This window comes from Salvelinus alpinus, chromosome 34 (genome assembly GCF_045679555.1).
Source record: "Salvelinus alpinus chromosome 34, SLU_Salpinus.1, whole genome shotgun sequence".
Taxonomy (NCBI): Eukaryota; Metazoa; Chordata; class Actinopteri; order Salmoniformes; family Salmonidae; genus Salvelinus; species Salvelinus alpinus.
The window spans coordinates 6516282-6542335 of NC_092119.1; the positions used below are offsets into that span (position 1 = coordinate 6516282).

The 26054-nt window shown below is 46.1% G+C and overlaps 2 protein-coding genes across 10 annotated transcripts in view; both read right to left on the reverse strand.

The window, feature by feature from the left end:
- atrn (attractin) overlaps positions 1 to 2372 on the reverse strand; it is a 293535-nt gene extending 291163 nt beyond the window's left edge. For all 7 annotated transcript variants that reach the window (XR_011672583.1, XM_071382288.1, XM_071382287.1 and 4 more), the window contains exon 1: positions 1873 to 2372. Coding sequence is in view for 6 of the 7 variants with exons in the window: in XM_071382288.1 (XP_071238389.1) it covers positions 1873 to 2147 (275 nt within the window). In the remaining variant the exon portion in view is untranslated. The remainder of the gene's footprint in view (positions 1 to 1872) is intronic.
- A 10967-nt stretch (positions 2373 to 13339) lies between these two features.
- Positions 13340 to 26054, reverse strand: part of eif2ak3 (eukaryotic translation initiation factor 2-alpha kinase 3) — a 113090-nt gene continuing 100375 nt past the window's right edge. The window contains exons 14-18 of one of the 3 annotated variants that reach the window (XR_011672564.1): positions 25371 to 25544; positions 23516 to 23617; positions 22220 to 22282; positions 18599 to 20086; positions 13340 to 14875 (exon numbers count right to left, since the gene is read on the reverse strand). Coding sequence is in view for 2 of the 3 variants with exons in the window: in XM_071382128.1 (XP_071238229.1) it covers positions 19901 to 20086; positions 22220 to 22282; positions 23516 to 23617; positions 25371 to 25544 (525 nt within the window). In the remaining variant the exon portion in view is untranslated. Of the gene's footprint in view, positions 14876 to 14927; positions 20087 to 22219; positions 22283 to 23515; positions 23618 to 23650; positions 23910 to 25370; positions 25545 to 26054 lie in introns of those variants that run through there. The other 2 variants (XM_071382128.1, XM_071382129.1) reach the window with 2 other exon arrangements.

A 26054-nucleotide genomic window follows, 5' to 3' on the forward strand; every position in this document is an offset into this window, starting at 1 on the left:
TCTGTGAGCTGTTCGCTCGAATAACGTGTCAAGATCAGGGTCACATTTGCTACTTAACGCAACAGTGTGTGACAAAACTATCGGAAACAGTTGAAAATGCCATGGAAACACATTGAACATTATATATTTTTTATTTAACACATGAAAACTTTAGCAAAAAGTAAATGTTACGTCATCACGCATTGATTTTTGATCTGCAACAAGTCAATTTGGTGGAAACATCTCTGGTGGGGAAATTTGCATATTTTCTTTATGCAGATTTTAGAATATCTGCATGAAAATCTGTCACCATGGAAACCTCAGTAATGAGTAAGAAACCCAAAGAGGTTGTCAAAAGCCATCCAAGGACTCCCCACATCACCCCGACAACGAGGAGATAGAGAACAGGTACTAACCCTAACCCTAACCCTAACCCCGACAACGAGGAGATAGAGAACAGGTACTAACCCTAACCCTAACCCCGACAACGAGGAGATAGAGAACAGGTACTAACCCTAACCCTAACCCTAACCCTAAACCCTAACCCTAACCCTAACCCCGACAACGAGGAGATAGAGAACAGGTACTAACCCTAACCCTAACCCCGACAACGAGGAGATAGAGAACAGGTACTAACCCTAACCCTAACCCCGACAACGAGGAGATAGAGAACAGGTACTAACCCTAACCCTAACCCCGACAACGAGGAGATAGAGAACAGGTACTAACCCTAACCCTAACCCCGACAACGAGGAGATAGAGAACAGGTACTAACCCTAACCCTAACCCCTAACCCTAACCCTAACCCCGACAACGAGGAGTTAGTACCTGTTCTCTATGTCTGACTATGGAGCTGCTGCTCAGAGTATCGGTTCTTCATCCTATGTAATGTATTCTCAGTGATGCCTCCCCCCCCCTCCTCCATGTTCAGAGAAATCAGTCCCTTAAGTTGTTGGGGCAGCAGGTAACCTAGTGGTTAGAGCATTGGACTAATAACCAAAAGGTTGCAAGATCAAATCCCTGAGCAGACAAGGTAAAAATCTGTCGTTCTGCCCCTGAACAAGACAGTTAACCCACAGTTAACCTAGGCCGTCATTGAAAATAAGAATTTGTTCTTAATTAACTGACTTGCCTAGTTAAAATAAAATCATGTCCCATTCTTCATCCTGACTGTAACGACCCTGGCTTTATAAGCGTGGAAATCGACTCTGTTTTTTGAGCATGCTTTTGCGGCACAGTCGATTGCGCGCTGGACCTCGGGCGAGAAGGTCCATTACATTACTATGACCACTAGATGGTGCTGTTCGTGCTATTAGGTGATTGTATTTGACACTATGGCTTTAATTGGCCACTGCTTCAAATGCTAACTTTTTATAATTTGTGTCACAAATCGAATGCAAGTCAAAGTACCTATATTAGTATTTTCACGCTTCATGTCTAACTCATTCTAAAGTATCAACAAATGTATTCAATAATGTTACTTATAGATTATTTAGATATGAAGTGCATATTGTTGTGAATGATTCTAATCTCGTTCTCCGTTTACATCTTTCCGGTGGCTACGAAACCACCACCGCATATTGACATCAGGAAATAGTGACTTGCATTGGATTTGTGCCACAAAGGCTAAAAAGTTTGCATTTGAGACAGTGTCCATGTAAACAAAACTTCTACAGTAGACGCCTTTGTACATTTGTGTGTAATGTCATGGAACTCAGAGTGATGATCAAGGGCTAGCTGTGTGAGAGAGACAGAAAGAGAGAGATGGGAACGTCTCATCTGCAGAAGAAGAAGTGGGAGGTAGAATAGAGAAGTGGGACCGATGTAGCTAGATTGTTCAAATCATAAGGATAGGTAGTCAATATAAGCACAGTCGTAGGCAGCGATTCTCACCTGAACCTTCCTCCGCAGTGTTGGCATTGGTCCCCGACCCAACCGGTACTGCACAAACAGTTGCCCGTTGCCGTATTGCATTGCCCATTCATGCACGGTTTATCGCATTCTTTCGCCTCGGTGAGAGCGGGCAGTCCAAAGAGCAGCCCGAACGCGGAGAAAAGGAGCAGTGTTTGTAGCATCGAGCCCCGGCCACCAACCTCCACCAGCCCGCTGGTCAGGCTCAGGCTGCGGCCAGCATCACAGCAGGCCCGCTGCCATATCGCCCCGTCCATTCTCCTAATGTCTACTTCTTGAAACAAGTCCGGTCACCAGTCCACTCCTGGTCGTATTTGAATGCGACCGGCTTGGTTTTCAAGCTCTGTGGTAATTCGAGAGGGACACCGTTGTTGATAGAATGATTCCTATCTCCTTGTTGCGAATGATTCTAATCTCGTTCTCCGTTTACATCTTTCCGGTGGCTACGAAACCACCACCGCATATTGACATCAGGAAATGGGGTTTATAACACACGGAAATGCGTAATGACTAACAGATGGCGCGGGGACTTGAATTTTATTATGGGAATAAAACTCCAATTGAATAAGTTTATGGTCAGTTTTATCTAACACATTATTTAATGCCTACTTACACTTTATAAATATGTTTTTAATAGAATTGCATTCAGGTTTATTTAGGCTGATCACATTTAAAGTGCTGAGTGCTGAACCGCGTCTGTCGTCGGTTGCAACACTCACTAAACTGCCTCTGGAAGCAACGTCAGCACAATAACTGTTCATCGGGAGCTTCATGAAATTGGTTTCCATGGCCGAGCAACTTTACACCACGCTTCACCATCTGCCTAATCTGGTTTTGGCAGATGCCAGCATGACAATACCCCGGTGCACAAAGCGAGGTCCATACAGAAATGGTTTGTCCCAGATCGGTGTGGAAGAACTTGACTGGCCTGCACAGAGCCCTGACCTCCACCCCATCGAACAACTTTGGGATGAATTGGAACGCTGACTGTGAGCCAGACCTAATCGCCCAACATCAGTCCCCAACCTCACTAATGCTCTTGTGGCTGAATGGAAGCAAGTCCCCACAGCAATGTTCCAACATCTAGTGGAAAGCCTTCCCATAAGAGTGGAGGCTGTTATAGCAGCAAAGGGGGGACCAACTCCATATTAATGCCCATGATTTTGGAATGAGATGTTGGACGAGCAGGTGTCCACATACTTTTGGTCCTGTAGTGTATCTGTGACCAATAGATGCATATATATCCCCTGTCATGTGAAATCCATGGATTAGGGCATAATGAATTTATTTAAATTTACAGATTTCCTTTATATGAACTATATCTCAGTAAAATGTTTGAAATTGTTGCATGTTGCGTTTATATTTTTGTTAAGTATACATTAAATCGGAAGTTATTCTATTCAGTTCTCCTCCAGGGCATCGTGGATGAAATGGGCAGATTCCTCGACTGGACCACCAGGGAGAGTTCACGCTGTGCGAATGCTGAGGTCCTCCACCATCCTCACCTACTGACAGGAGAAGATGGGAGACTACAAGCTGTTGGGGGACAGCGTATACATCAGCCAGCCCCTTCCTTTTCACTGTCATGCCCAAACGAGATAATGATTCCCTGCAGTCCTGTAACAAGAGTGCCTGTGTGAGTTGTGGGAGGCTGGTCATTGAGCAGACCTTTGGCCGGATGACGTGGAGATACCTAAGGGACCTCCAAAACACCAGAGTAGATGTGGTGGTGAAGGTCATTGTGGCGTTGTGCACGCTGCATATTGGTCGTTGTGCACGCTGCATATTGGTCGTTGTGCACGCTGCATATTGGTCGTTGTGCACGCTGCATATTGGTCGTTGTGCACGCTGCATATTGGTCGTTGTGCACGCTGCATATTGGTCGTTGTGCACGCTGCATATTGGTCGTTGTGCACGCTGCATATTGGTCGTTATGCACGCTGCATATTGGTCGTTGTGCACGCTGCATATTGGCCGTTATGCACGCTGCATATTGGGCGTTATGCACGCTGCATATTGGGCGTTATGCACGCTGCATATTGGTCGTTGTGCACGCTGCATATTGGTCGTTGTGCACGCTGCATATTGGTCGTTGTGCACGCTGCATATTGGTCGTTGTGCACGCTGCATATTGGTCGTTATGCACGCTGCATATTGGGCGTTATGCACGCTGCATATTGGCCGTTGTGCACGCTGCATATTGGTCGTTGTGCACGCTGCATATTGGTCGTTGTGCACGCTGCATATTGGTCGTTGTGCACGCTGCATATTGGTCGTTGTGCACGCTGCATATTGGCTGTTATGCACGCTGCATATTGGTCGTTGTGCACGCTGCATATTGGTCGTTGTGCACGCTGCATATTGGTCGTTATGCACGCTGCATATTGGTCGTTATGCACGCTGCATATTGGTCGTTGTGCACGCTACATATTGGTCGTTATGCACGCTGCATATTGGTCGTTATGCACGCTGCATATTGGTCCTGCTGACAGGGGTGATGAGCATCCACAGGGTTGCCCGAGGCAGGGGGACGATAACCACTAATGACATTAAGACACATCATGAGTTCAAGTTAAAATTGAAGTTTTATAAGACATTTCCATTATGTGTTGGATTGAATCAAATGAATGAATGAATTAATTAATTGTATTTTCATGTCAAATCGCCAGCTGACAACCCATCCCTTATGGGATTAATTGACAGATAAACAAACATTACAATAATTCACTGTGGTAATTCAGTACATAATAGTAAATAAGGTTATCCAAACAATATTTATATCCCTAGAGCAGTAAAATAACACACATACATTGGGGGTGGCAGCGTAGGCTAGTGGTTAGAGCATTGGACTAGTAACCAAAAGGTTGCAAGTTCAAATCCCTGAGCTGACAAGAAAATCTGTTGTTCTACCCACTGTTCCTAGACCGTTATTGAAATTAAGAATTTGTTCTTAACTAACTTGCCTAGTTAATTTGAAATGAATACAGAATAATTTATTTTCATTATGTTCACCTTGGTTATGAAACAGATAACTAGTTGCTTTATGTAGCAGTTGCTACATACATTTTTGGACATCTAAAATGAACAATTGTCACGACTTCCGCCGTCTTCCCCTCTGCATGTGAGGGGTTGGTAGTCTGGACTGCGTGGTTGGCACCGTTGACGGGGCCTCGTTGGTGGGCAATTCATGGCCGTGAATTCCCAAAGCTTCTGATCTCCACGCTGATAACTGGATAATCTATTTCATTAAAATACTGAAAACAGATTCCCCCTGTTGTACTGTTATTGTCTTTTGATAAGCTTCCTCAAGGGTGGACCATTTCCTGGCTACGTTATCTGGGTCAAAGGTCTCTGAATTGGGTGGACAGATTGGCAGCCACATCCAACCAAAGTAATTTATTTTCCCCCTTAACTGTCAAACCTCTGCCACCTGCTTCTAAATTATTCCGCATTAAATCAATAAGATGTTTTTATTTTATTTAACTAGAGAAGTCAGTTAAGAACAAATTCTTATTTACATTGGCGGCCAACCCCGGCCAAACCTGGACGATGCTGGGCCAATTGTGCGCTTCCCTATTGGACTCCCAATCGCGGTCGGATGTGATGCAGCCTGGATTCGAACCAGGGACTGTAGTGACGCCTCTTGCACTGAGATGCAGTGAATGTTGCAAGAAAGAGGATTTGCTCTCGACTGAACACATCATTGGTTAGCAGGGAGGCTGGACTGTCTCTCTTGGCTGTCTAGCATGGAGGCTGGACTGTCTCTCTTGGCTGGCTAGCATGTAGGCTGTGCTAGTGGGAGGCTGGACTGTCTCTCTTGGCTGGTTAGCAGGAAGGCTGGACTGTCTCTCTTGGATGGCTAGCATGGAGGCTGTGCTAGTGGGAGGCTGGACTGTCTCTCTTGGCTGGTTAGCAGGGAGGCTGGACTAACCAGCCACTAACCAGCCACTATGTGGGAGGTATTTGGTCTCCAGTGGTGTTTTGACTGTACTATGTGGGAGGTATTTGGACTCCAGGGGTGTTTTGACTGTACTATGTGGGAGGTATTTGGTCTCCAGGGGTGTTTTGACTACTATGTGGGAGGTATTTGGTCTCCAGGGGTGTTTTGACTGTACTATGTGGGAGGTATTTGGTATCCAGGGGTGTTTTGACTGTACTATGCGGGAGGTATTTGGTCTCCAGGGGTGTTTTGACTGTACTATGTGGGAGGTATTTGGTCTCCAGGGGTGTTTTGACTGTACTATGCGGGAGGTATTTGGTCTCCAGGGGTGTTTTGACTGTACTATGCGGGAGGTATTTGGTCTCCAGGGGTGTTTTGACTGTACTATGCGGGAGGTATTTGGTCTCCAGGGGTGTTTTGACTGTACTATGCGGGAGGTATTTGGTATCCAGGGGTGTTTTGACTGTACTATGCGGGAGGTATTTAGTCTCCAAGGGTGTTTTGACTACTATGTGGGAGGTATTTGGTCTCCAGGGGTGTTTTGACTGTACTATGTGGGAGGTATTTGGTCTCCAGGGGTGTTTTGACTGTACTATGCGGGAGGTATTTAGTCTCCAGGGGTGTTTTGACTGTACTATGTGGGAGGTATTTGGTCTCCAGGGGTGTTTTGACTGTACTATGTGGGAGGTATTTGGTCTCCGGGGGTGTTTTGACTGTACTATGTGGGAGGTATTTAGTCTCCAGGGGTGTTTTGATTGTACTATGTGGGAGGTATTTGGTCTCCAGCGGTGTTTTGACTGTACTATGCGGGAGGTATTTGGTCTCCAGGGGTGTTTTGACTGTACTATGCGGGAGATATTTGGTCTCCAGGGGTGTTTTGACTGTACTATGCGGGAGATATTTGGTCTCCAGGGGTGTTTTGACTGTACTATGCGGGATGTATTTGGTCTCCAGGGGTGTTTTGACTCTACTATGCGGGAGGTATTTGGTCTCCAGGGGTGTTTTGACTGTATTATGTGGGAGGTATTTGGTCTCCAGGGTGTTTTGACCAGCAGGCTAATGTTCCTATCCACATGTTCCTATCCACTCAGTAAGACCAGCAGGCTAATGTTCCTATAGACTCAGTAAGACCAGCAGGCTGATGTTCCTATAGACCCAGTAAGACCAGCAGGCTGATGTTCCTATTGACTCAGTAAGACCAGCAGGCTAATGTTCCTATCCACCCAAGTAAGGCCAGCAGGCTAATGTTCCTATCCACCCAAGTAAGGCCAGCAGGCTAATGTTCCTATCCACCCAAGTAAGGCCAGCAGGCTAATGTTCCTATCCACCCAAGTAAGGCCAGCAGGCTAATGTTCCTATCCACCCAAGTAAGGCCAGCAGGCTAATGTTCCTATCCACCCAAGTAAGGCCAGCAGGCTAATGTTCCTATCCACCCAAGTAAGGCCAGCAGGCTAATGTTCCTATCCACCCAAGTAAGGCCAGCAGGCTAATGTTCCTATCCACCCAAGTAAGGCCAGCAGGCTAATGTTCCTATCCACCCAAGTAAGGCCAGCAGGCTAATGTTCCTATCCACCCAAGTAAGGCCAGCAGGCTAATGTTCCTATCCACTCAGTAAGGACAGCAGGCTGATGTTCCTATAGACTCAGTAAGACCAGCAGGCTAATGTTCCTATCCACTCAGTAAGGCCAGCAGGCTAATGTTCCTATCCACCCAGTAAGGACAGCAGGCTAATGTTCCTATCCACTCAGTAAGACCAGCAGGCTAATATTCCTATAGACTCAGTAAGGACAGCAGGCTAATGTTCCTATAGACTCAGTAAGACCAGCAGGCTAAATTTCCTATAGACTCAATAAGGTCAGCAGGCTAATGTTCCTATCCACCCAGTAAGACCAGCAGGCTAATGTTCCTATCCACCCAGTAAGGTCAGCAGGCTAATGTTCCTATCCACTCAGTAAGGACAGCAGGCTAATGTTCCTATAGACTCAGTAAGACCAGCAGGCTAAATTTCCTATAGACTCAATAAGGTCAGCAGGCTAATGTTCCTATCCACCCAGTAAGACCAGCAGGCTAATGTTCCTATCCACCCAGTAAGGTCAGCAGGCTAATGTTACTATCCACTCAGTAAGGACAGCAGGCTAATGTTCCTATAGACTCAGTAAGACCAGCAGGCTAAATTTCCTATAGACTCAGTAAGACCAGCAGGCTAGTGGGAGGCTGGACTGTCTCTCTTGGCTGGTTAGCATGGAGGCTATGCTAGTGGGAGGCTGGACTGTCTCTCTCGGCTGGCTAGCAGGAAACCTGGACTGTTTCTCTTGGCTGGTTAACAGGGAGGCTGGACTGTCTTTCTTGGCTGGTTAGCAGGAAGCCTGGACTGTCTCTCTTGGCTGGTTAACAGGGAGGCTGTGCTAGTGGGAGGCTGGACTGTCTCTCTTGGCTGGTTAACAGGGAGGCTGGACTGTCTCTCTTGGCTGGTGAACAGGGAGGCTGGACTGTCTCTCCTGGCTGGTTAACAGGGAGGCTGTGCTAGTGGGAGGCTGGACTGTCTCTCTTGGCTGGTTAACAGGGAGGCTGGACTGTCTCTCTGGCTGGTTAGCAGGAAGCCTGGACTGTCTCTCTTGGCTGGTTAACAGGGAGGTTGTGCTAGTGGGAAGCTGGACTGTCTCTCTTGGATGGTTAGCAGGAAGGCTGGACTGTCTCTCTTGGATGGTTAGCAGGAAGGCTGGACTGTCATCTCTTGGCTGGTTAACAGGGAGGCTGTGCTAGTGGGAGGCTGGACTGTCTCTCTTGGCTGGTTAACAGGGAGGCTGTGCTAGTGGGAGTTTGGACTGTCTCTCTGGCTGGTTAGCAGGAAGCATGGACTGTCTCTCTTGGCTGGTTAACAGGGAGGTTGTGCTAGTGGGAAGCTGGATTGTCTCTCTTGGCTGGTTAACAGGGAAGCTGTACTGTCTCTCTTGGCTGGTTAGCAGGGATGCTGTGCTAGTGGGAAGCTGGACTGTCTCTCTTGGATGGTTAGCAGGAAGGCTGGACTGTTTCTCTTGGCTGGTTAGCAGGGAGGCTGGACTGTCTCTCTTGGCTGCTCTGTCACCATGTGTGGTGACAACCTCACAGCTGGCCTCAAGACCTAGATCAATAATTAAATCTCATCTGTTCATTGTACGATGATAGATGTTAATAGCTGTGTGACAGACAAATAATTTGATTATGTAGCTAGAGTTTTTATTTTATTTTTATTTCACCTTTATTTAACCAGGTAGGCCAGTTGAGAACAAGACCTCATTTACAACTGCGACCTGGCCAAGATAAAGCAAAGCAGTGAGACAAAAAACACACAGTTACACATGGAATAAACAAACGTACAGTCAATAACACAATACAACATCTGTATACAGTGTGTGCAAATGAAGTAAGGAGGTAAGGCAATAAATAGGCCAATAGTGGCGAAGTAATTAAAATTTAGCAATTTACCCTGGAGGGATATATGTGCAGATGAGGATGTGCAAGTAGAAATACTGGTGTGCAAAAGAGCAGAAAAACAAAAAACTAATATGGGGATGAGGTAGGTAGTTGGTTGGATGGGCTATTTACAGATGGGCTGTGTACAGCTGATGTTTAAAGTTAGTGAGGGAGATATGTCTCCAGCTTCAGTGATTTTTGCAATCTGTGGGTGCTGCTATGGTGATCAGTGAGCTGAGATGAGACGGGGCTTTACCTAGCAAAGACTTATAGATGACCTGGAGCCAGTGGGTTTGGCGACAAATATGTATGTAGTATAATATGTAGTTTACTCTTATAGTAAACTCTTCATCAAGGAAGAAGCTTGTATCTACTGCAGAGATAGCCTGCAAAGTTCTGTCATACTTTCCAGGTCTATACCCAAACAGTTTGAACTTCTAATTTTAAAAACCTCTCCAGAAATAAGTCTCTCACTGTTGCCGCCTGCTATAGACCCCCCTCCGCTCCCAGCTGTGCCCTGGACACCATTTGTGAATTGATCGCCCCCCATCTAGCTTCAGAGTTCGTTCTGTTAGGTGCCCTAAACTGGGATATGCTTAACACCCCGGCAGTCCTACAATCTAAGCTAGATGCCCTCAATCTCACACAAATCATCAAGGAACCTACCAGGTACAACCCTAAATCCGTAAACATGGGCACCCTCATAGACACTATCCTGACCAACTTGCCCTCCAAATACACCTCCGCTGTTTTCAATCAAGATCTCAGCGATCACTGCCTCATTATCTGTATCCGCTACCGGTCCGCGGTCAAACGACCTCCACTCATCACTGTCAAACGCTCCCTAAAACACTTCAGCGAGCAGGCCTTTCTAATCGACCTGGCCCGGGTATCCTGGAAGGATATTGACCTCATCCCGTCAGTAGAGGATTCCTGGTCATTCTTTAAAAGTAATTTCCTCACCATCTTAGATAAGCATGCCCCGTTCAAAAAATGTAGAACTAATAACAGATATAGCCCTTGGTTCACTCCAGACCTGACTGTCCTTGACCAGCACAAAAACATCCTGTGGCGGACTGCAATAGCATCGAATAGTCCCCGCGATATGCAACTGTTCAGGGAAGTCAGGAACCAATACACGCAGTCAGTCAGGAAAGCAAAGGCCAGCTTTTTCAAGCAGAAATTCGCATCCTGTAGCTCTAACTCCAAAAACTTTTGGGACACTGTAAAGTCCATGGAGAACAAGAGCACCTCCTCCCAGCTGCCCACTGCACTGAGGCTAGGTAACACGGTCACCACTGATAAATCCATGATAATCGAACATTTCAATAAGCATTTTTCAACGACTGGCCATGCCTTCCTCCTGGCTACTCCAACCCCGGCCAACAGCTCCGCTCCCCCGCAGCTACTTGCCCAAGCCTCCCCAGCTTCTCCTTCACAGCTTCTCCTTCACCCAAATCACCCAAAAAGATAATTTTAGAAAGAGAGGGTCCAGATTGTCTAGCCCAGCTGATTTGTTGCATTGTTGCATGGTTGCAATTCCTATTACCAGCCTGTTCAACCTCTCTTTCGTATCGTCCGAGAACCCTAAAGATTGGAAAGCTGCCGTGGTCATCCCCCTCTTCAAAGGGGGAGACACTCTAGACCCAAACTGTTACAGAGCTATATTTATCCTGCCCTGCCTATCTAAAGTCTTCGAAAGCCAAGTTAATAAACAGATCACTGACCATCTCGAATCCCACCGTACCTTCTCCGCTGTGCAATCCGGTTTCCGAGCCGGTCACGGGTGCACCTCAGCCACGCTCAAGGTACTAAGCGATATCATAACCGCCATCGATAAAAGACAGTACTGTGCAGCCGTCTTCATCAACCTGACCAAGACTTTCGACTCTGTCAATCACCGTATTCTTATCGGGCAGACTCAACAGCCTTGGTTTTTCTAATGACTGCCTCGCCTGGTTCACCAACTACTTTGCAGACAGAGTTCAGTGTGTCAAATCGGAGGGCCTGTTGTCCGGACCTCTGGCAGTCTCTTTGGGGGTACCACAGGTTTCAATTCTCGGGCCGACTCTTTTCTCTGTATATATCAATGATGTCGCTCTTGCTGCTGGTGATTCTCTGATCCACCTCTACGCAGACGACACCATTCTGTATACTTCTGACCCTTCCTTGGACACTGTGCTATCTAACCTCCAAACGAGCTTCAATGCCATACAACACTCCTTCCGTGGCCTCCAACTGCTCTTAAACGCAAGTAAAACCAAATGCATGCTTTTCAACCGTTCGCTGCCCGCACCCGCCCGCCCGACAAGCATCACTTCTCTGGACGGTTCTGACTTAGAATATGGGGACAACTACAAATACCTAGGTGTCTGGTTAGACTGTAAACTCTCCATCCAGACCCACATTAAGCATCTCCAATCCAAAATTAAATCTAGAATCGGCTTCCTATTTCGCAACAAAGCCTCCTTCACTCATGCTGCCAAACATACCCTCGTAAAACTGATTGATTTCGGCATTAAACATAAATCAAACAAAATAAACATATTTACATCATCACCAGATCAGATGGACAGATAGATTTAAGTAGAGGTCAAAGGTTAGGGGTCAAGGGAGAGGTCAGAGGTGCAGAACTGGAACTGAACCAGACATCCAGGGAAAGAAGGGAGAAGAGAGGAGAGAAGAAGGTCATCCCCAAAGCCAACACCTCCTTTGGCTGCCTTTCCTTCCAGTTCTCTGCTGCCAATGACTGGAACAAATTGCAAAAATCACTGAAGCTGGAGACTTATATCTCTCTCTCAGCTGTCTGAGCAGCTTACCGATCCCTGTACCTGTACACAGCCCATCTGTACACAGCCCATCTGTACACAGCCCATCTGTACACAGCCCACCTGTACACAGCCCACCTGTACACAGCCCATCTGTACACAGCCCATCTGTACACAGCCCATCTGTACACAGCCCACCTGTACACAGCCCATCTGTACACAGCCCATCTGTACACAGCCCACCTGTACACAGCCCACCTGTACACAGCCCATCTGTACACAGCCCATCTGTACACAGCCCATCTGTACACAGCCCATCTGTACACAGCCCATCTGTACACAGCCCATCTGTACACAGCCCATCTGTACACAGCCCATCTGTAAATACCCAACTACCTCATCCCCATATTTTTTTTGTTCCTTTGCACCCCAGTATCTCTACTTGCACATCATCATCTGCACATCTATCACTCCAGTGTTAATGCTAAATTGTAATTATTTCGCCACTATGGCCTATTTATTGCCTTACCTCCCTAATCTTACTAAATTTGCACTCAATGTATATAGATTTTTTATATTGTGTTATTGACTGTATGCTTGTTTATTTCATGTGTAACTCTGTGTTGTTGTTTTTGTCACACTGCTTTGCTTTATCTTGACCAGGTCGCAGTTGTAAATGAGAACTTGTTCTGAACTAGCCTACCTGGTTAAATAAAGGTGAAATGAAAAAAATATATACATTTTAAAAAGTTACACATTGTAGTCCATTTTGACACTATAATAAATGTTTCTGACTCATATTGACGCCACATAGGTTGTTTTTAGGGGCAGTTGCTCTTTAAAGGTACTGACATGAACAGAGCAACAACTGTGAAGAGAAATGTAAGTGTCCGTATTACAGAGCAACACAACTCCGAACATGACAGATAAGCTCCATAGCACCTATATGAATATTTAACTAAATGTACCTGTAGAATGGAAGAGGTTTTAAGACTTCTATAATTCATTTCGGCAGTTATAGCAGCTTATGATTTTTTAGATGACATAACATTTGAGGATACATCATTTAAAGGCCTATGTATTTTCAATATTTTTCACAAATCTAACCACAAAGCTGGCCATCTTTTCCCTTGTGTTTCGGACTGCCATCCCCCTTCCCGTGTATTTGTCGTATACACATGACATGTGTACACAGTGCAATGAAATGCTTCCTTGCAGGTTAACCTGTAGACAACGCAACAATAGAACAAGTCAGTAGCTAAGTGAATAAAAAGAGTAACAACAAATAAAAGGTCAATGAAATTTCACCAATTTAATAATGGCCCGTTTTTTTATATTTTTTTAAACAAATATTTACATAGCCTATATGGTTATAACACACATGAGCCAAGAATGTTTACTTGTAGAATGTTATAGAACCTCTATGATTCATTTAGATTTAGTCAGTTTTACCACCTCAACATTGCCCAGTTTAAACAGGGTTAATACGAATATTACAGTTCAGCTTGAAGTCCACCAGGGGGCACTGTGTCACTGTCAGAAGACATGTTTCAGTCAGAAAACTCTCATCTCGTCGGCCTCAGCTAGCTAGCCAGCCAGTAGCTATCGGAAGTAGCTAGCCAGCCAAGCCAGCTACAGAAACGAAACTAATCAAATGGACTCGCTCGAAATAAACACTTTATGACTTATATCAATATCCTTAGCTTGCCCATTCACTAAATAATACTGATAAATAACTGACTGACACCCAATAGCTTAAGGCTGCTGAGTGCTAACGGTAGCTTATTAGCATTAGCCAACCCTTATACTGAGGCAGAATAGCTAGTTAGCTTCCACCAGGGCGTTTTTCTGAATGATGACGTCCACATCGAACCGACCTGTAGGGCTGGGGGGGAGGGGTCAAGAGACATGGGCGGTCCACTGCGTTGTGAAATCTTGACCAATCACAGCAGCTGCCGCATCCGTCCAGGGGCTTCCTGCAGTACCTAGTACTGGCTTTCCACTAGATAACACAGCCGTAAAGTCAAACTTGAAAAAGGCAGAAAAAAAATGTTTTTTTGGTGATAATTCAAGGTTAGGGTTAGGCATAAAGCTAGCAGTAGGGTTAGCTTTAAAATCAGATTTTAATTAGAGAAATGGGCAGAGTTTAGCTATAATTATGACTGTGGTTGTGACAACCCCACTATTGCCTAGTGCAGTATACAGTATTTTATTTTAAATACTGCATAGCAAATTATGTTATGGAAACTCATATCAGACTGAAATAACACACATCGAATGGTTCGGGGCTGGACCATCAACGGGTTCTGGGCTGGACCATTAAAAGGTTCTGGGCTGGACCATTAAAAGGTTCCGGGCTGGACCATTAAAAGGTTCGGGGCTGGACCATTAAAAGGTTCGGGGCTGGACCATCAAACGGTTCGGGGCTGGACCATCAAAAGGTTCGGGGCTGGACCATCAAACGGTTCGGGTCTGGACCATCAAACGGTTCGGGGCTGGACCATCAAACGGTTCGGGGCTGGACCATTAAACGGTTCGGGGCTGGACCATCAAAAGGTTCGGGGCTGGACCATCAAACGGTTTGGGTCTGGACCAAAAACAGCCTAATGTGACACCTGAACTGGACCATTTGCTTATGGCGCCACAATGCGCTGGACAACATCAGTCCATAGCTCTCTGTTGTTCATCACAGCTGGTAGGTGTTCTGAGGCCAGGGTCTCAGCAGATGTCCACGAAGGTTACATCTGGTCTTCCAGGTCTTCGCCTATGAGAGGGTAAAGTACCCACTGCGTAAGACCGATGCCTGGCCGCCGGCTCAGGGTGTCTGAAACAGTGACCAACACACGGGAACAAAAACACACCAAAGCACACTAAACTTTACAAATGTAATAGAAGTGTTTATTAAATGTAAGACTTGGAAGAAGTCACCATATTTCAATGCACTTCATGGGACGAAGTGCATTAATCATATATTTATATATATATGTACCACCAACCCAAAACTGATTGATTTCGGCATTAAACATAAATAAAACAAAAATAAACATATTTACATCATCACCAGATCAGATTGACAGATAGATTTAACTAGAGGTCAAAGGTTAGGGGTCAAGGGAGAGGTCAGAGGTGCAGAACTGGAACTGAATCAGACATCCAGGGAGAGAAGAAGAGAGGAGAGAAGAAGAGAGGAGAGAAGAGAGGAGAGAAGAAGAGAGGAGAGAAGAAGAGAGGAGAGAAGAAGAGAGGAGAGAAGAAGAGAGGAGAGAGGAGAGAAGAGAGGAGAGAAGGAGAGAGGAGAGAAGGAGAGAGGAGAAGAAGAGAGGAGAGAAGAAGAGAGGAGAGAGGAGAGAAGAAGAGAGGAGAGAAGAAGAGAGGAGAGAGGAGAGAAGAGAAGAAGAGAGGAGAGAGGAGAGAAGAAGAGAGGAGAGAAGAAGAGAGGAGAGAGGAGAGAAGAAGAGAGGAGAGAAGAGAGGAGAGAAGAAGAGAGGAGAGAGGAGAGAAGAAGAGAGGAGAGAAGAAGAGAAGAAGAGAGGAGAGAAGAAGAGAGGAGAGAAGAAGAGAAGGAGAGAGGAGAGAAGAGAGGAGAGAAGAGAAGAAGAGAGGAGAGAGGAGAGAAGAAGAGAGGAGAGAAGAAGAGAAGGAGAGAGGAGAGAAGAGAGGAGAGAAGAGAAGAAGAGAGGAGAGAGGAGAGAAGAAGAGAGGAGAGAAGAAGAGAATAAGAGAGGAGAGAAGAAGAGAAGAAGAGAGGAGAGAAGAGAGGAGATAAGAAGAGAGGAGAGAAGAAGAGAGGAGAGAAGAAGAGAGGAGAGAGGAGAGAAGAAGAGAGGAGAGAAGAAGAGAGGAGAGAAGAAGAGAAGAAGAGAGGAGAGAAGAAGAGAAGGAGGGAGGAGAGAAGAAGAGAGGAGAGAAGAGAAGAAGAGAGGAGAGAAGAAGAGAGGAGAGAAGAGAGGAGAGAAGAGAGAAGAAGAGAGGAGAGAAGAGAGGAGAGAAGAGAGGAGAGAAGAAGAGAGGAGAGAAGAGAGGAGAGAAGAGAGAAGAAGAGAGGAGAGAAGAGAGGAGAGAAGAAGAGAGGAGAGAGGAGAGAAGAAGAGAGGAGAGAAGAAGAGAGGAAAGAAGAGAGGAGAGAAGAATAGAGGAGAGAGGAGAGAAGAAGAGAGGAGAGAAGAAGAGAGGAGAGAAGAAGAGAGGAGAGAGGAGAGAAGAAGAGAGGAGAGAAGAAGAGAGGAGAGAAGAAGAGAGGAGAGAAGGAGGGTGGAAGAGACAGAAAAACCTAATATCCGTTAGATAACTATCTTATAAACTAATTCAACTATAGTTGTCATTAATAACACTACCTCTAGAACTAAAAGCAGAGATGACAGTACTATCTAAAGGTCTTGGAAAATCTTGATTTCAGACAGACAGAAATACAATTTAGGTCATTGCTGCAGATGTTCTCAGAGTTTGAAGGCAAAAAGTCAGAGAACGGTAATTCCTTCATATAGTCCGTAAAACATGAATACAAATAAAACAACCCTCTTTGCTGGGACTCGGATACAGTAGGTCAAAGGAAAAAGGTTATAAACTGTAAGAACTTGATCTAGTCTGAACATTTAAACCAGGGGTGTATTCATTAGTGCACACCGTAGCAAAACGTTTGCAATGGGAAACCATAGGTTTTTCTAATTGGACAAGTTCAGCGAGGTCCCTCCCTGTTGTTTCAGCCTTATTGGTTCCATTTAGTTCAACCCAGTTTGGGTTATAAAAAAATCTAAAATAAGTGATTTTATTTTGACCAAACCTCAGCAGACTCTCATCTCCACTCAACAGAACCAGATCTAACTCAGCAGAACCAGATCTAACTCAGCAGAACCAGATCTAACTCAACAGAACCAGATCTAACTCAACAGAACCAGATCTAACTCAGCAGACTCATCTCCACTCAGCAGAACCAGATCTAACTCAACAGAACCAGATCTAACTCAACAGAACCAGATCTAACTCAACAGAACCAGATCTAACTCAGCAGACTCATCTCCACTCAGCAGAACCAGATCTAACTCAACCGACTCTCATCTCCACTCAACAGAACCAGATCTAACTCAACAGAACCAGATCTAACTCAGCAGACTCATCTCCACTCAGCAGAACCAGATCTAACTCAACAGACTCTCATCTCCACTCAACAGAACCAGATCTAACTCAGCAGAACCAGATCTAACTCAACAGAACCAGATCTAACTCAGCAGACTCATCTCCACTCAACAGAACCAGATCTAACACAGCAGAACCAGATCTAACTCAACAGAACCAGATCTAACTCAACAGAACCAGATCTAACTCAACAGACTCTTTCTCATCTCCACTCAACAGAACCAGATCTAACTCAGCAGAACCAGATCTAACTCAACAGAACCAGATCTAACTCAACAGAACCAGATCTAACTCAACAGACTCTTTCTCATCTCCACTCAACAGAACCAGATCTAACTCAGCAGAACCAGATCTAACTCAACAGAACCAGATCTAACTCAACATAACCAGATCTCTGCTGTTGTAAATTGATCAGCTTCTTCCGTCAAAAGACAAACTTTACAGTAATCAAAAAAAGCTTGCAGGATTATATCAAAAAAGCCTTTCAAAAATCATTAGAAAAAGTACAATTGATAAAACAATAATTATAGTACATTACAATTATCAGTGATAAGAGTAACAAGGACTTGATAAGACTTTTCTAAAGCACTGCTCTCCTGTCCAGAGGAGAAAACATGGTGTTTATCACATAATGAAAGGTGTCAGGCCCAACATGTTATTGGGAGGTCCTCCTCAACTTAGAATCAGTTCATTCTTGTTCAGGGCCTAAATTAAATTCAGACTGAGGAAGATCCGCGTTATAGAGCAAGTTCTAATCAGGCCAACATGAGATGACAACATGTAAATGAGAACTTGTTCTCAACTGGCCTACCTGGTTAAATAAACCTGGTTAAATAAACCTGGTTAAATAAAGGTGGGAACAAAACAACAAACATACGGAGCGTTTTCCGTGAATGTGGTCGACGCAAACATGGGAATATTGCCTTTAAAACGTGCAGAGAGGACCATACGTGATCGGATTGAATCTGGCCCCTAGGTGACAGTTATCTCAGAAATACAACGACTCTCCATTCTATTCCTTAGATAGAAGAACCATGTCTATGGCACAGTGTCCTCCGGGCTTCAGAGACCAGGTCACATTCAGCTAGCGATAAAGTCCAGCTAGCATCTCTCTCCCATCATCGGACATCACAATGCTTCATTCTGTCTGTGCCATTTACAAAGCAATGGAACCGAATTACAGTCTCAGTCACTATATACACAGGTGTGACCACACCTTCTCTTTTAACAACATACAATCATTTTGAATTTTTTTGTTTACTTATTTACAAAATTGGCAGGGAGAACATTTTGGAAAATCATTGTCCTGCTCTGGCTAGCAACTTAAACAGAGTTCACTTTCTACATTTACAACAAACATAAAGAAAGCATGAGGATTTGTTAGTCCGGACAGCCCTGTGATCCCCATCCTTACCTATAGAAACATGACCCAGCACCATTCATGAATTCATTCTAGTGGAGGTCAGAGCAGCTCTCCTGGTCCAAGGCAGGTCAGATATCTGATGCATTCATAAACACCAAGGCAGTTAACACACCTCACAAACCTCCTAAGGCCTAAGCAATACATTTAACTCATCTTAAACAGAACTAGCAGGAAAACGTTTCTCTCCCAAGTCAGGCATTTCTGTCTCAGCCTCCAGTTCTCAGTACTAGTTACCAGTACTAGTTGTCAGTACTAGTTACCAGTCGTTAAGGACAGTTCATGTTAGAACAAGGTGGCATCTAGATATGGTTGATATGGTAACAGGGTTCAACATGATGGAGAGATTGAATAAACAAACAGTGTGAGATAAGGGTTACCGTAGAAGAGGGTTACTGTAGAAGAGGGTTACCGTAGTAGGGTTACCGTAGTAGAATTAGCGTAGTATGGTTACCGTAGAAGGGTTACCGTAGAAGGGTTACCGTAGAAGGGTTACCGTAGTAGGGTTACCGTAGAATGGTTACCGTAGAAGGGTTACCGTAGTAGGGTTACTGTAGAAGGGGTACTGTAGTATGGTTACCGTAGAAGGGTTACCGTAGTAGGGTTACCGTAGCAGGGTTACTGTAGAAGGGGTACTGTAGAAGGGGTACCGTAGAAGGGTTACCGTAGTAGAATTAGCGTAGTATGGTTACCGTAGAAGGGTTACCGTAGAATGGTTACTGTAGAAGGGTTACCGTAGAAGGGTTACCGTAGAATGGTTACTGTAGAAGGGTTACTGTAGAAGGGTTACCGTAGTAGAATTAGCGTAGTATGGTTACCGTAGAAGGGTTACCGTAGAAGGGTTACCGTAGAAGGGTTACCGTAGTAGGGTTACCGTAGAATGGTTACTGTAGAATGGTTACTGTAGAAGGGTTACCGTAGTATGGTTACTGTAGAAGGGGTACTGTAGAAGGGTTACCGTAGTAGAATTAGCGTAGTATGGTTACTGTAGTAGGGTTACCGTAGAAGGGTTACCGTAGTATGGTTACCGTAGAAGGGTTACCGTAGAAGGGTTACTGTAGAAGGGTTACTGTAGAAGGGTTACTGTAGAAGGGTTTCTGTAGAAGGGGTACCGATGGGAACGATGTGAGAGAGATGTCCTACATGGTCTCTTTGGTGGTGTGTAAGAGGGAGAAGGTGTGACGAGGAGGTTCTGTCTGGCATTCGACTGGAAATGGGGGAACAGGGGTGACTGGCGTGTGTGTGTGTGTGTGTGTGTGTGTGTGTGTGTGTGTGTGTGTGTGTGTGTGTGTGTGTTCAGGAAGAGGCAATAGAGGTACGCGCAGGCCATCCGGCTGACGAGGCGCTGTATGTCCGGGATCGTTGTCGGACCGCCAGGCGACACGGGACTTCCAGTTCCTGAAACAGAGGCTCCTCTGTGATGTCAGCAGCCTCAGGACGCTCCGCCGGGTTAAGGGACAACATGCTACGGACCATGCCCAGCTAGAGTACACAGGAGAAACACATCAGGGTACATGACACCACACACTACGATCCGATCACTACGATCCGATCACTACGATCCGATCACTACGATCCGATCACTACGATCTGATCAATATCAAAACATACCCAACTGATCAGATAAAATACTTATTCATTTCTTAAGAGTAGTACATTTCGTGCCATGATTGTATTTTATTCCATCTATGATATTATTGTATCAAGCTTTGTAACAGTGTTTTCACCTGTTATTTAATTCTCCATTTTGACCAGGAGATAGAAGCACAGACAGTAGGAAGACAGTAGGAGGCGCCAGACAGACAGCAGGAGGCGTCAGACAGACAGCACAGACAGTAGGAGGCGTCAGACAGACAGCACAGACAGTAGGAGGCGTCAGACAGACAGCACAGACAGTATGAAGCGTCAGACAGACAGCACAGACAGTAGGAAGCGTCAGACAGACAGCAGAGACAGACAGCACAGACAGTAGGAGGTGTCAGACAGACAGCAGAGACAGTAGGAGGTGTCAGACAGACAGCAGAGACGGTAGGAGGCGTCAGACAGACAGCAGAGACGGTAGGAGGCGTCAGACAGACAGCACAGACAGTAGGAGGCGTCAGACAGACAGCACAGACAGTAGGAGGCGTCAGACAGACAGCAGAGACAGAAGGAGGCATCAGACAGACAGCAGAGACAGTAGGAGGCGTCAGACAGACAGCACAGACAGTAGGAGGCGTCAGACAGACAGCACAGACAGTAGGAGGCTTCAGACAGACAGCACAGACAGTAGGAGGCGTCAGACAGACAGCAGAGACAGAAGGAGGCATCAGACAGACAGCAGAGACAGTAGGAGGCGTCAGACAGACAGCACAGACAGTAGGAGGCGTCAGACAGACAGCAGAGACAGTAGGAGGCGTCAGACAGACAGCACAGACAGTAGGAGGCTTCAGACAGACAGCACAGACAGTAGGAAGCGTCAGACAGACAGCAGAGACAGACAGCACAGACAGTAGGAGGCGTCAGACAGACAGCATAGACAGTAGGAGGCGTCAGACAGACAGCACAGACAGTAGGAGGCATCAGACAGACAGCAGAGACAGTAGGAGGCGTCAGACAGACAGCACAGACAGTAGGAGGCATCAGACAGACAGCAGAGACAGTAGGAGGCGTCAGACAGACAGCAGGGACAGTAGGAAGCGTCAGACAGACAGCAGAGACAGTAGGAGGCATCAGACAGACAGCACAGACAGTAGGAAGCTTCAGACAGACAGCAGGGACAGTAGGAAGCGTCAGACAGACAGCAGAGACAGTAGGAGGCATCAGACAGACAGCACAGACAGTAGGAAGCGTCAGACAGACAGCAGAGACAGACAGCACAGACAGTAGGAGGCGTCAGACAGACAGCAGAGACAGTAGGAGGCGTCAGACAGACAGCACAGACAGTAGGAGGCATCAGACAGACAGCAGAGACAGTAGGAGGCGTCAGACAGACAGCACAGACAGTAGGAAGCATCAGACAGACAGCACAGACAGTAGGAGGCATCAGACAGACAGCAGAGACAGTAGGAGGCGTCAGACAGACATCAGAGACGGTAGGAGGCGTCAGACAGACAGCACAGACAGTAGGAGGCATCAGACAGACAGCAGAGACAGTAGTGGGCATCAGACAGACAGCACAGACAGTAGGAGGTGTCAGACAGACAGCACAGACAGTAGGAGGCGTCAGACAGACAGCAGAGACAGAAGGAGGCGTCAGACAGACAGCAGAGACAGTAAGAGGCGTCAGACAGACAGCAGAGACAGTAGTGGGCATCAGACAGACAGCAGGAGGCTTCAGACAGACAGCAGAGACAGTAGTGGGCTTCAGACAGACAGCAGAGACAGTAGGAGGCGTCAGACAGACAGCAGAGACAGTAGGAGGCTTCAGACAGACAGCAGAGACAGTAGGAGACGTCAGACAGACAGCAGAGACAGTAGGAGGCGTCAGACAGACAGCAGAGACAGTAGGAGGCGTCAGACAGACAGCAGAGACAGTAGGAGGCTTCAGACAGACAGCAGAGACAGTAGGAGGCATCAGACAGACAGCAGAGACAGTAGTGGGCATCAGACAGACAGCAGATATACACTACTTACCTCCTGGACGTTGTTCTTGGAGAAGACAGCAGGAAACTGCAGCCCTCGGACATCAGTCAGAGTCTGGAGATAAACATGATACCATAGACAATATTGTAATACTACTCACCCTGGTGCGTTTTTATATAGTACTATTCACCCCGGTGAGTTTTTATATAGTACTATTCACCCCGGTGAGTTTTTATATAGTACTATTCACCCCGGTGAGTTTTTATATAGTACTACTCACCCCGGTGAGTTTTTATATAGTACTATTCACCCCGGTGAGTTTTTATATAGTTATATTCACCCCGGTGTGTGTTTTTATATAGTACTATTCACCCCGGTGAGTTTTTATATAGTACTATTCACCCCGGTGAGTTTTTATATAGTACTATTCACCCCGGTGAGTTTTTATATAGTACTACTCACCCTGGTGGGTGTTATATAGTACTATTCACCATTGTATGGTACTCACCCTGGTGGGTGTTATATAGTGTTATATAGTACTCCTCACCCTGGTGGGTGTTATATAGTACTACTCACCCTGGTGGGTGTTATATAGTGTTAAATAGTGGTACTCACCCTGGTGGGTGTTATATAGTATTATATAGTACTACTCACCCTTGTGGTGTTATATAGTGGTATATAGTACTCACCCTGGTGGGTGTTATATAGTGTTATATAGTACTACTCACCCTGGTGGGTGTTATATAGTGTTATATAGTGGTACTCACCCTGGTGGGTGTTATATAGTATTATATAATGTTATATAGTACTACTCACCCTGGTGGGTGTTATATAGTGTTATATAGTACTCACCCTGGTGGGTGTTATACAGTGTTATATAGTACTACTCACCCTGGTGGGTGTTATATAGTGTTATATAGTGGTACTCACCCTGGTGGGTGTTATATAGTATTATATAGTGTTATATAGTACTACTCACCTTGGTGGGTGTTATATAGTGTTATATAGTCCTACTCCCCCTGGTGGGTGTTATATAGTGTTATATAGTGGTACTCACCCTGGTGGGTGTTATATAGTATTATATAGTGTTATATAGTACTACTCACCCTGGTGGGTGTTATATAGTGTTATATAGTACTCACCCTGGTGGGTGTTATATAGTGTTATATAGTACTACTCACCCTGGTGGGTGTTATATAGTGTTATATAGTGTTATATAGTATTATATAGTACTACCCACCCTGGTGGGTGTTATATAGTACTACTCACCCTGGTGGGTGTTATATAGTGTTATATAGTATTATATAGTACTACCCACCCTGGTGGGTGTTACATAGTACTACTCACCCTGACTCTCTCCATCTGTGTCCTGAAGGGACAGAGCAGTTCAAACAGGATCAGACCCAGAGAGTAGATATCCACTTTGTGAGAGTACAGGTCCCCAGACAGCTGGAGAAGAGAGACAACAGGTCAGGGGAACAGAGTAGATATACACTTTGTGAGAGTACAGGTCCCCAGACAGCTGGAGAAGAGAGACAACAGGTCAGGGTAACAGAGTAGATATCCACTTTGTGAGAGTACAGGTCCCCAGACAGCTGGAGAAGAGAGACAACAGGTCAGGGTAACAGAGTAGATATCCACTTTGTGAGAGTACAGGTCCCCAGACAGCTGGAGAAGAGAGACAACAGGTCAGGGTAACAGAGTAGATATCCACTTTGTGAGAGTACAGGTCCCCAGACAGCTGGAGAAGAGAGACAACAGGTCAGGGTAACAGAGTAGATATACACTTTGTGAGAGTACAGGTTAAGACACAGATAGACAGGGTGAGCTAGGATGAAACCACCCCAGGGTGAACCAGGACCGGGTGAGCTAGGATGAAACCACACCAGGGTAAACCAGGACCGGGTGAGCTAGGATGAACCCACACCAGGGTGAACCAGGACCGGGTGAGCTAAGATGAAACCACACCAGGGTGAACCAAGACCGGGTGAGCTAGGATAAAACCACACCAGGGTGAACCAGGTCTTTCCGAGGGCACTGTATATGCAAAAGTAGGTCGACACCACTTAAAATTTGTGGATTCGGCTATTTCAGTCACACAGGTATATAAAATTGAGCACATAGCCATTCCTTCTCTATAGACAAACATTGGCAGTAGAATGGCCTTACTGAAGAGCTCAGTGACTTTCAACGTGGCACCGTCATAGGATGCCACCTTTCCAACAAGTCAGTTAGTCAACTTTCTGCCCTGCTAGAGCTGCCTCGGTCAACTGTAAGGGCTGTTATTGTGAAGTGGAAACATCTAGGAGCAACAACGGCTTATCCGCAAAGTGGTAGGCCACACCAGCTCCAGAGTGCTGAAGCACGTAGCTCGTCTGTCCTCGGCTGCAACACTCACTACCGAGTTCCAAACTGCCTCTGGAAGCAACGTCAACACAATAACTGTTTGTCGGGAGCTTCATGAAATGGGTTTCCATGGCTGAGCAGCCGCACACAAGACTAAGATCACCCTGCGCAATGCCAAGAGTTGGCTGGAGTGGTGTAAAGCTCGCCCCCATTGGTATCTGGAATGGTGGAAACGCTTTCTCTGGAGTGATAAAACACACTTCACCATCTGGTAGTCCGACGGACAAATCTGTGTTTGGCGGATGCCAGGAGAAGGCTAGCTGCCCCGAATGCATAGAGCCAACCTTAAAGTTTGGTGGAGGAGGAATAATGGTCTGGGGATGTTTTTCATGGTTCGGGCCCCTTAGTTCCAGTGAAGAGAAATCTTAATGCTACAGAATACAATGACATTCTAGACGATTCTGTGCTTCCAACATTGTGGCAACAGTTTGGGGAAGGCCCTTTCCTGTTTCAGCATGACAATGCCCCTGTGAACAAAGCGAGGTCCATACAGAAATCGTTGTCGAGATCGGTGTGGAAGAACAAGACTGGCCCGCACAGAGCCCTGACCTCAACCCCACCGAACACCTATGGGATGAACTGGAACGCCGACTGCGAGCCAGGCCTAATCACCTAACATCAATGCCCGACCTCACTAATGTTCCAACATCTAGTGGAAAGCCTTCCCAGAAGAGTGGAGGCTGTTATAGCAGCAAAGGGGGGACCAACTTCATATTAATGACCATGATTTTGGAATGAGATGTTCAACCAGCAGGTGTCCACATACTTTTGGTCATGTGTGTATGTTCGGTCTCACCTGCTCTGGGCTCATGTATAGTTTGGTGCCGACTTGTCCAGTGTGACGGGCGTAGCTGGGCATGGGAGTTAGGGGTCCTGAATCATCCTCATCCTCTTCCTGGTCCATGGCTGTCACCAGACCAAAGTCTCCAACCTTCACCACATCATCCACTGTGAAGAAGATATTGGAGGGCTGGAGGAGAGAGGAGGGGGAGAGAGGAGAGAGAGGAGGAGAAGAGAGGAGAGGAGGGGGAGAGAGGAAAGAGGAAGAGAGGAGAGGGGGAGAGAGGAGGGGGAGAGAGGAGAGGAGGGGGAGAGAGGAAAGAGAGGAGGAGAAGAGAGGGAGAGAGGAGAGAGAAAAGGAGAAGAGAGGAGAGGGGGAGAGAGGAGAGGAAGAGAGGAGAGGAGGGGGAGAGAGGAGAGAGAGAAGGAGAAGAGAGGAGAGAGAGAAGGAGAAGAGAGGAGAGGAGGGGGAGAGAGGAAAGAGAAGGAGAAGAGAGGAGAGGGGGAGAGAGGAAAGAGAAGGAGAAGAGAGGAGAGGGAGAGAGGAAAGAGAAGGAGAAGAGAGGAGAGGGAGAGAGGAGGAGAGTGAAGCAGGAGAGAGAGGAGGTGAGAGGAGAGGAGGGGGAGAGGAGAAAGAGAGGAGAGAGGGGAGAAGAGAGAAGAGGAGGGGGAGAGAGGGAATTGTTAGATACTGGTGAAG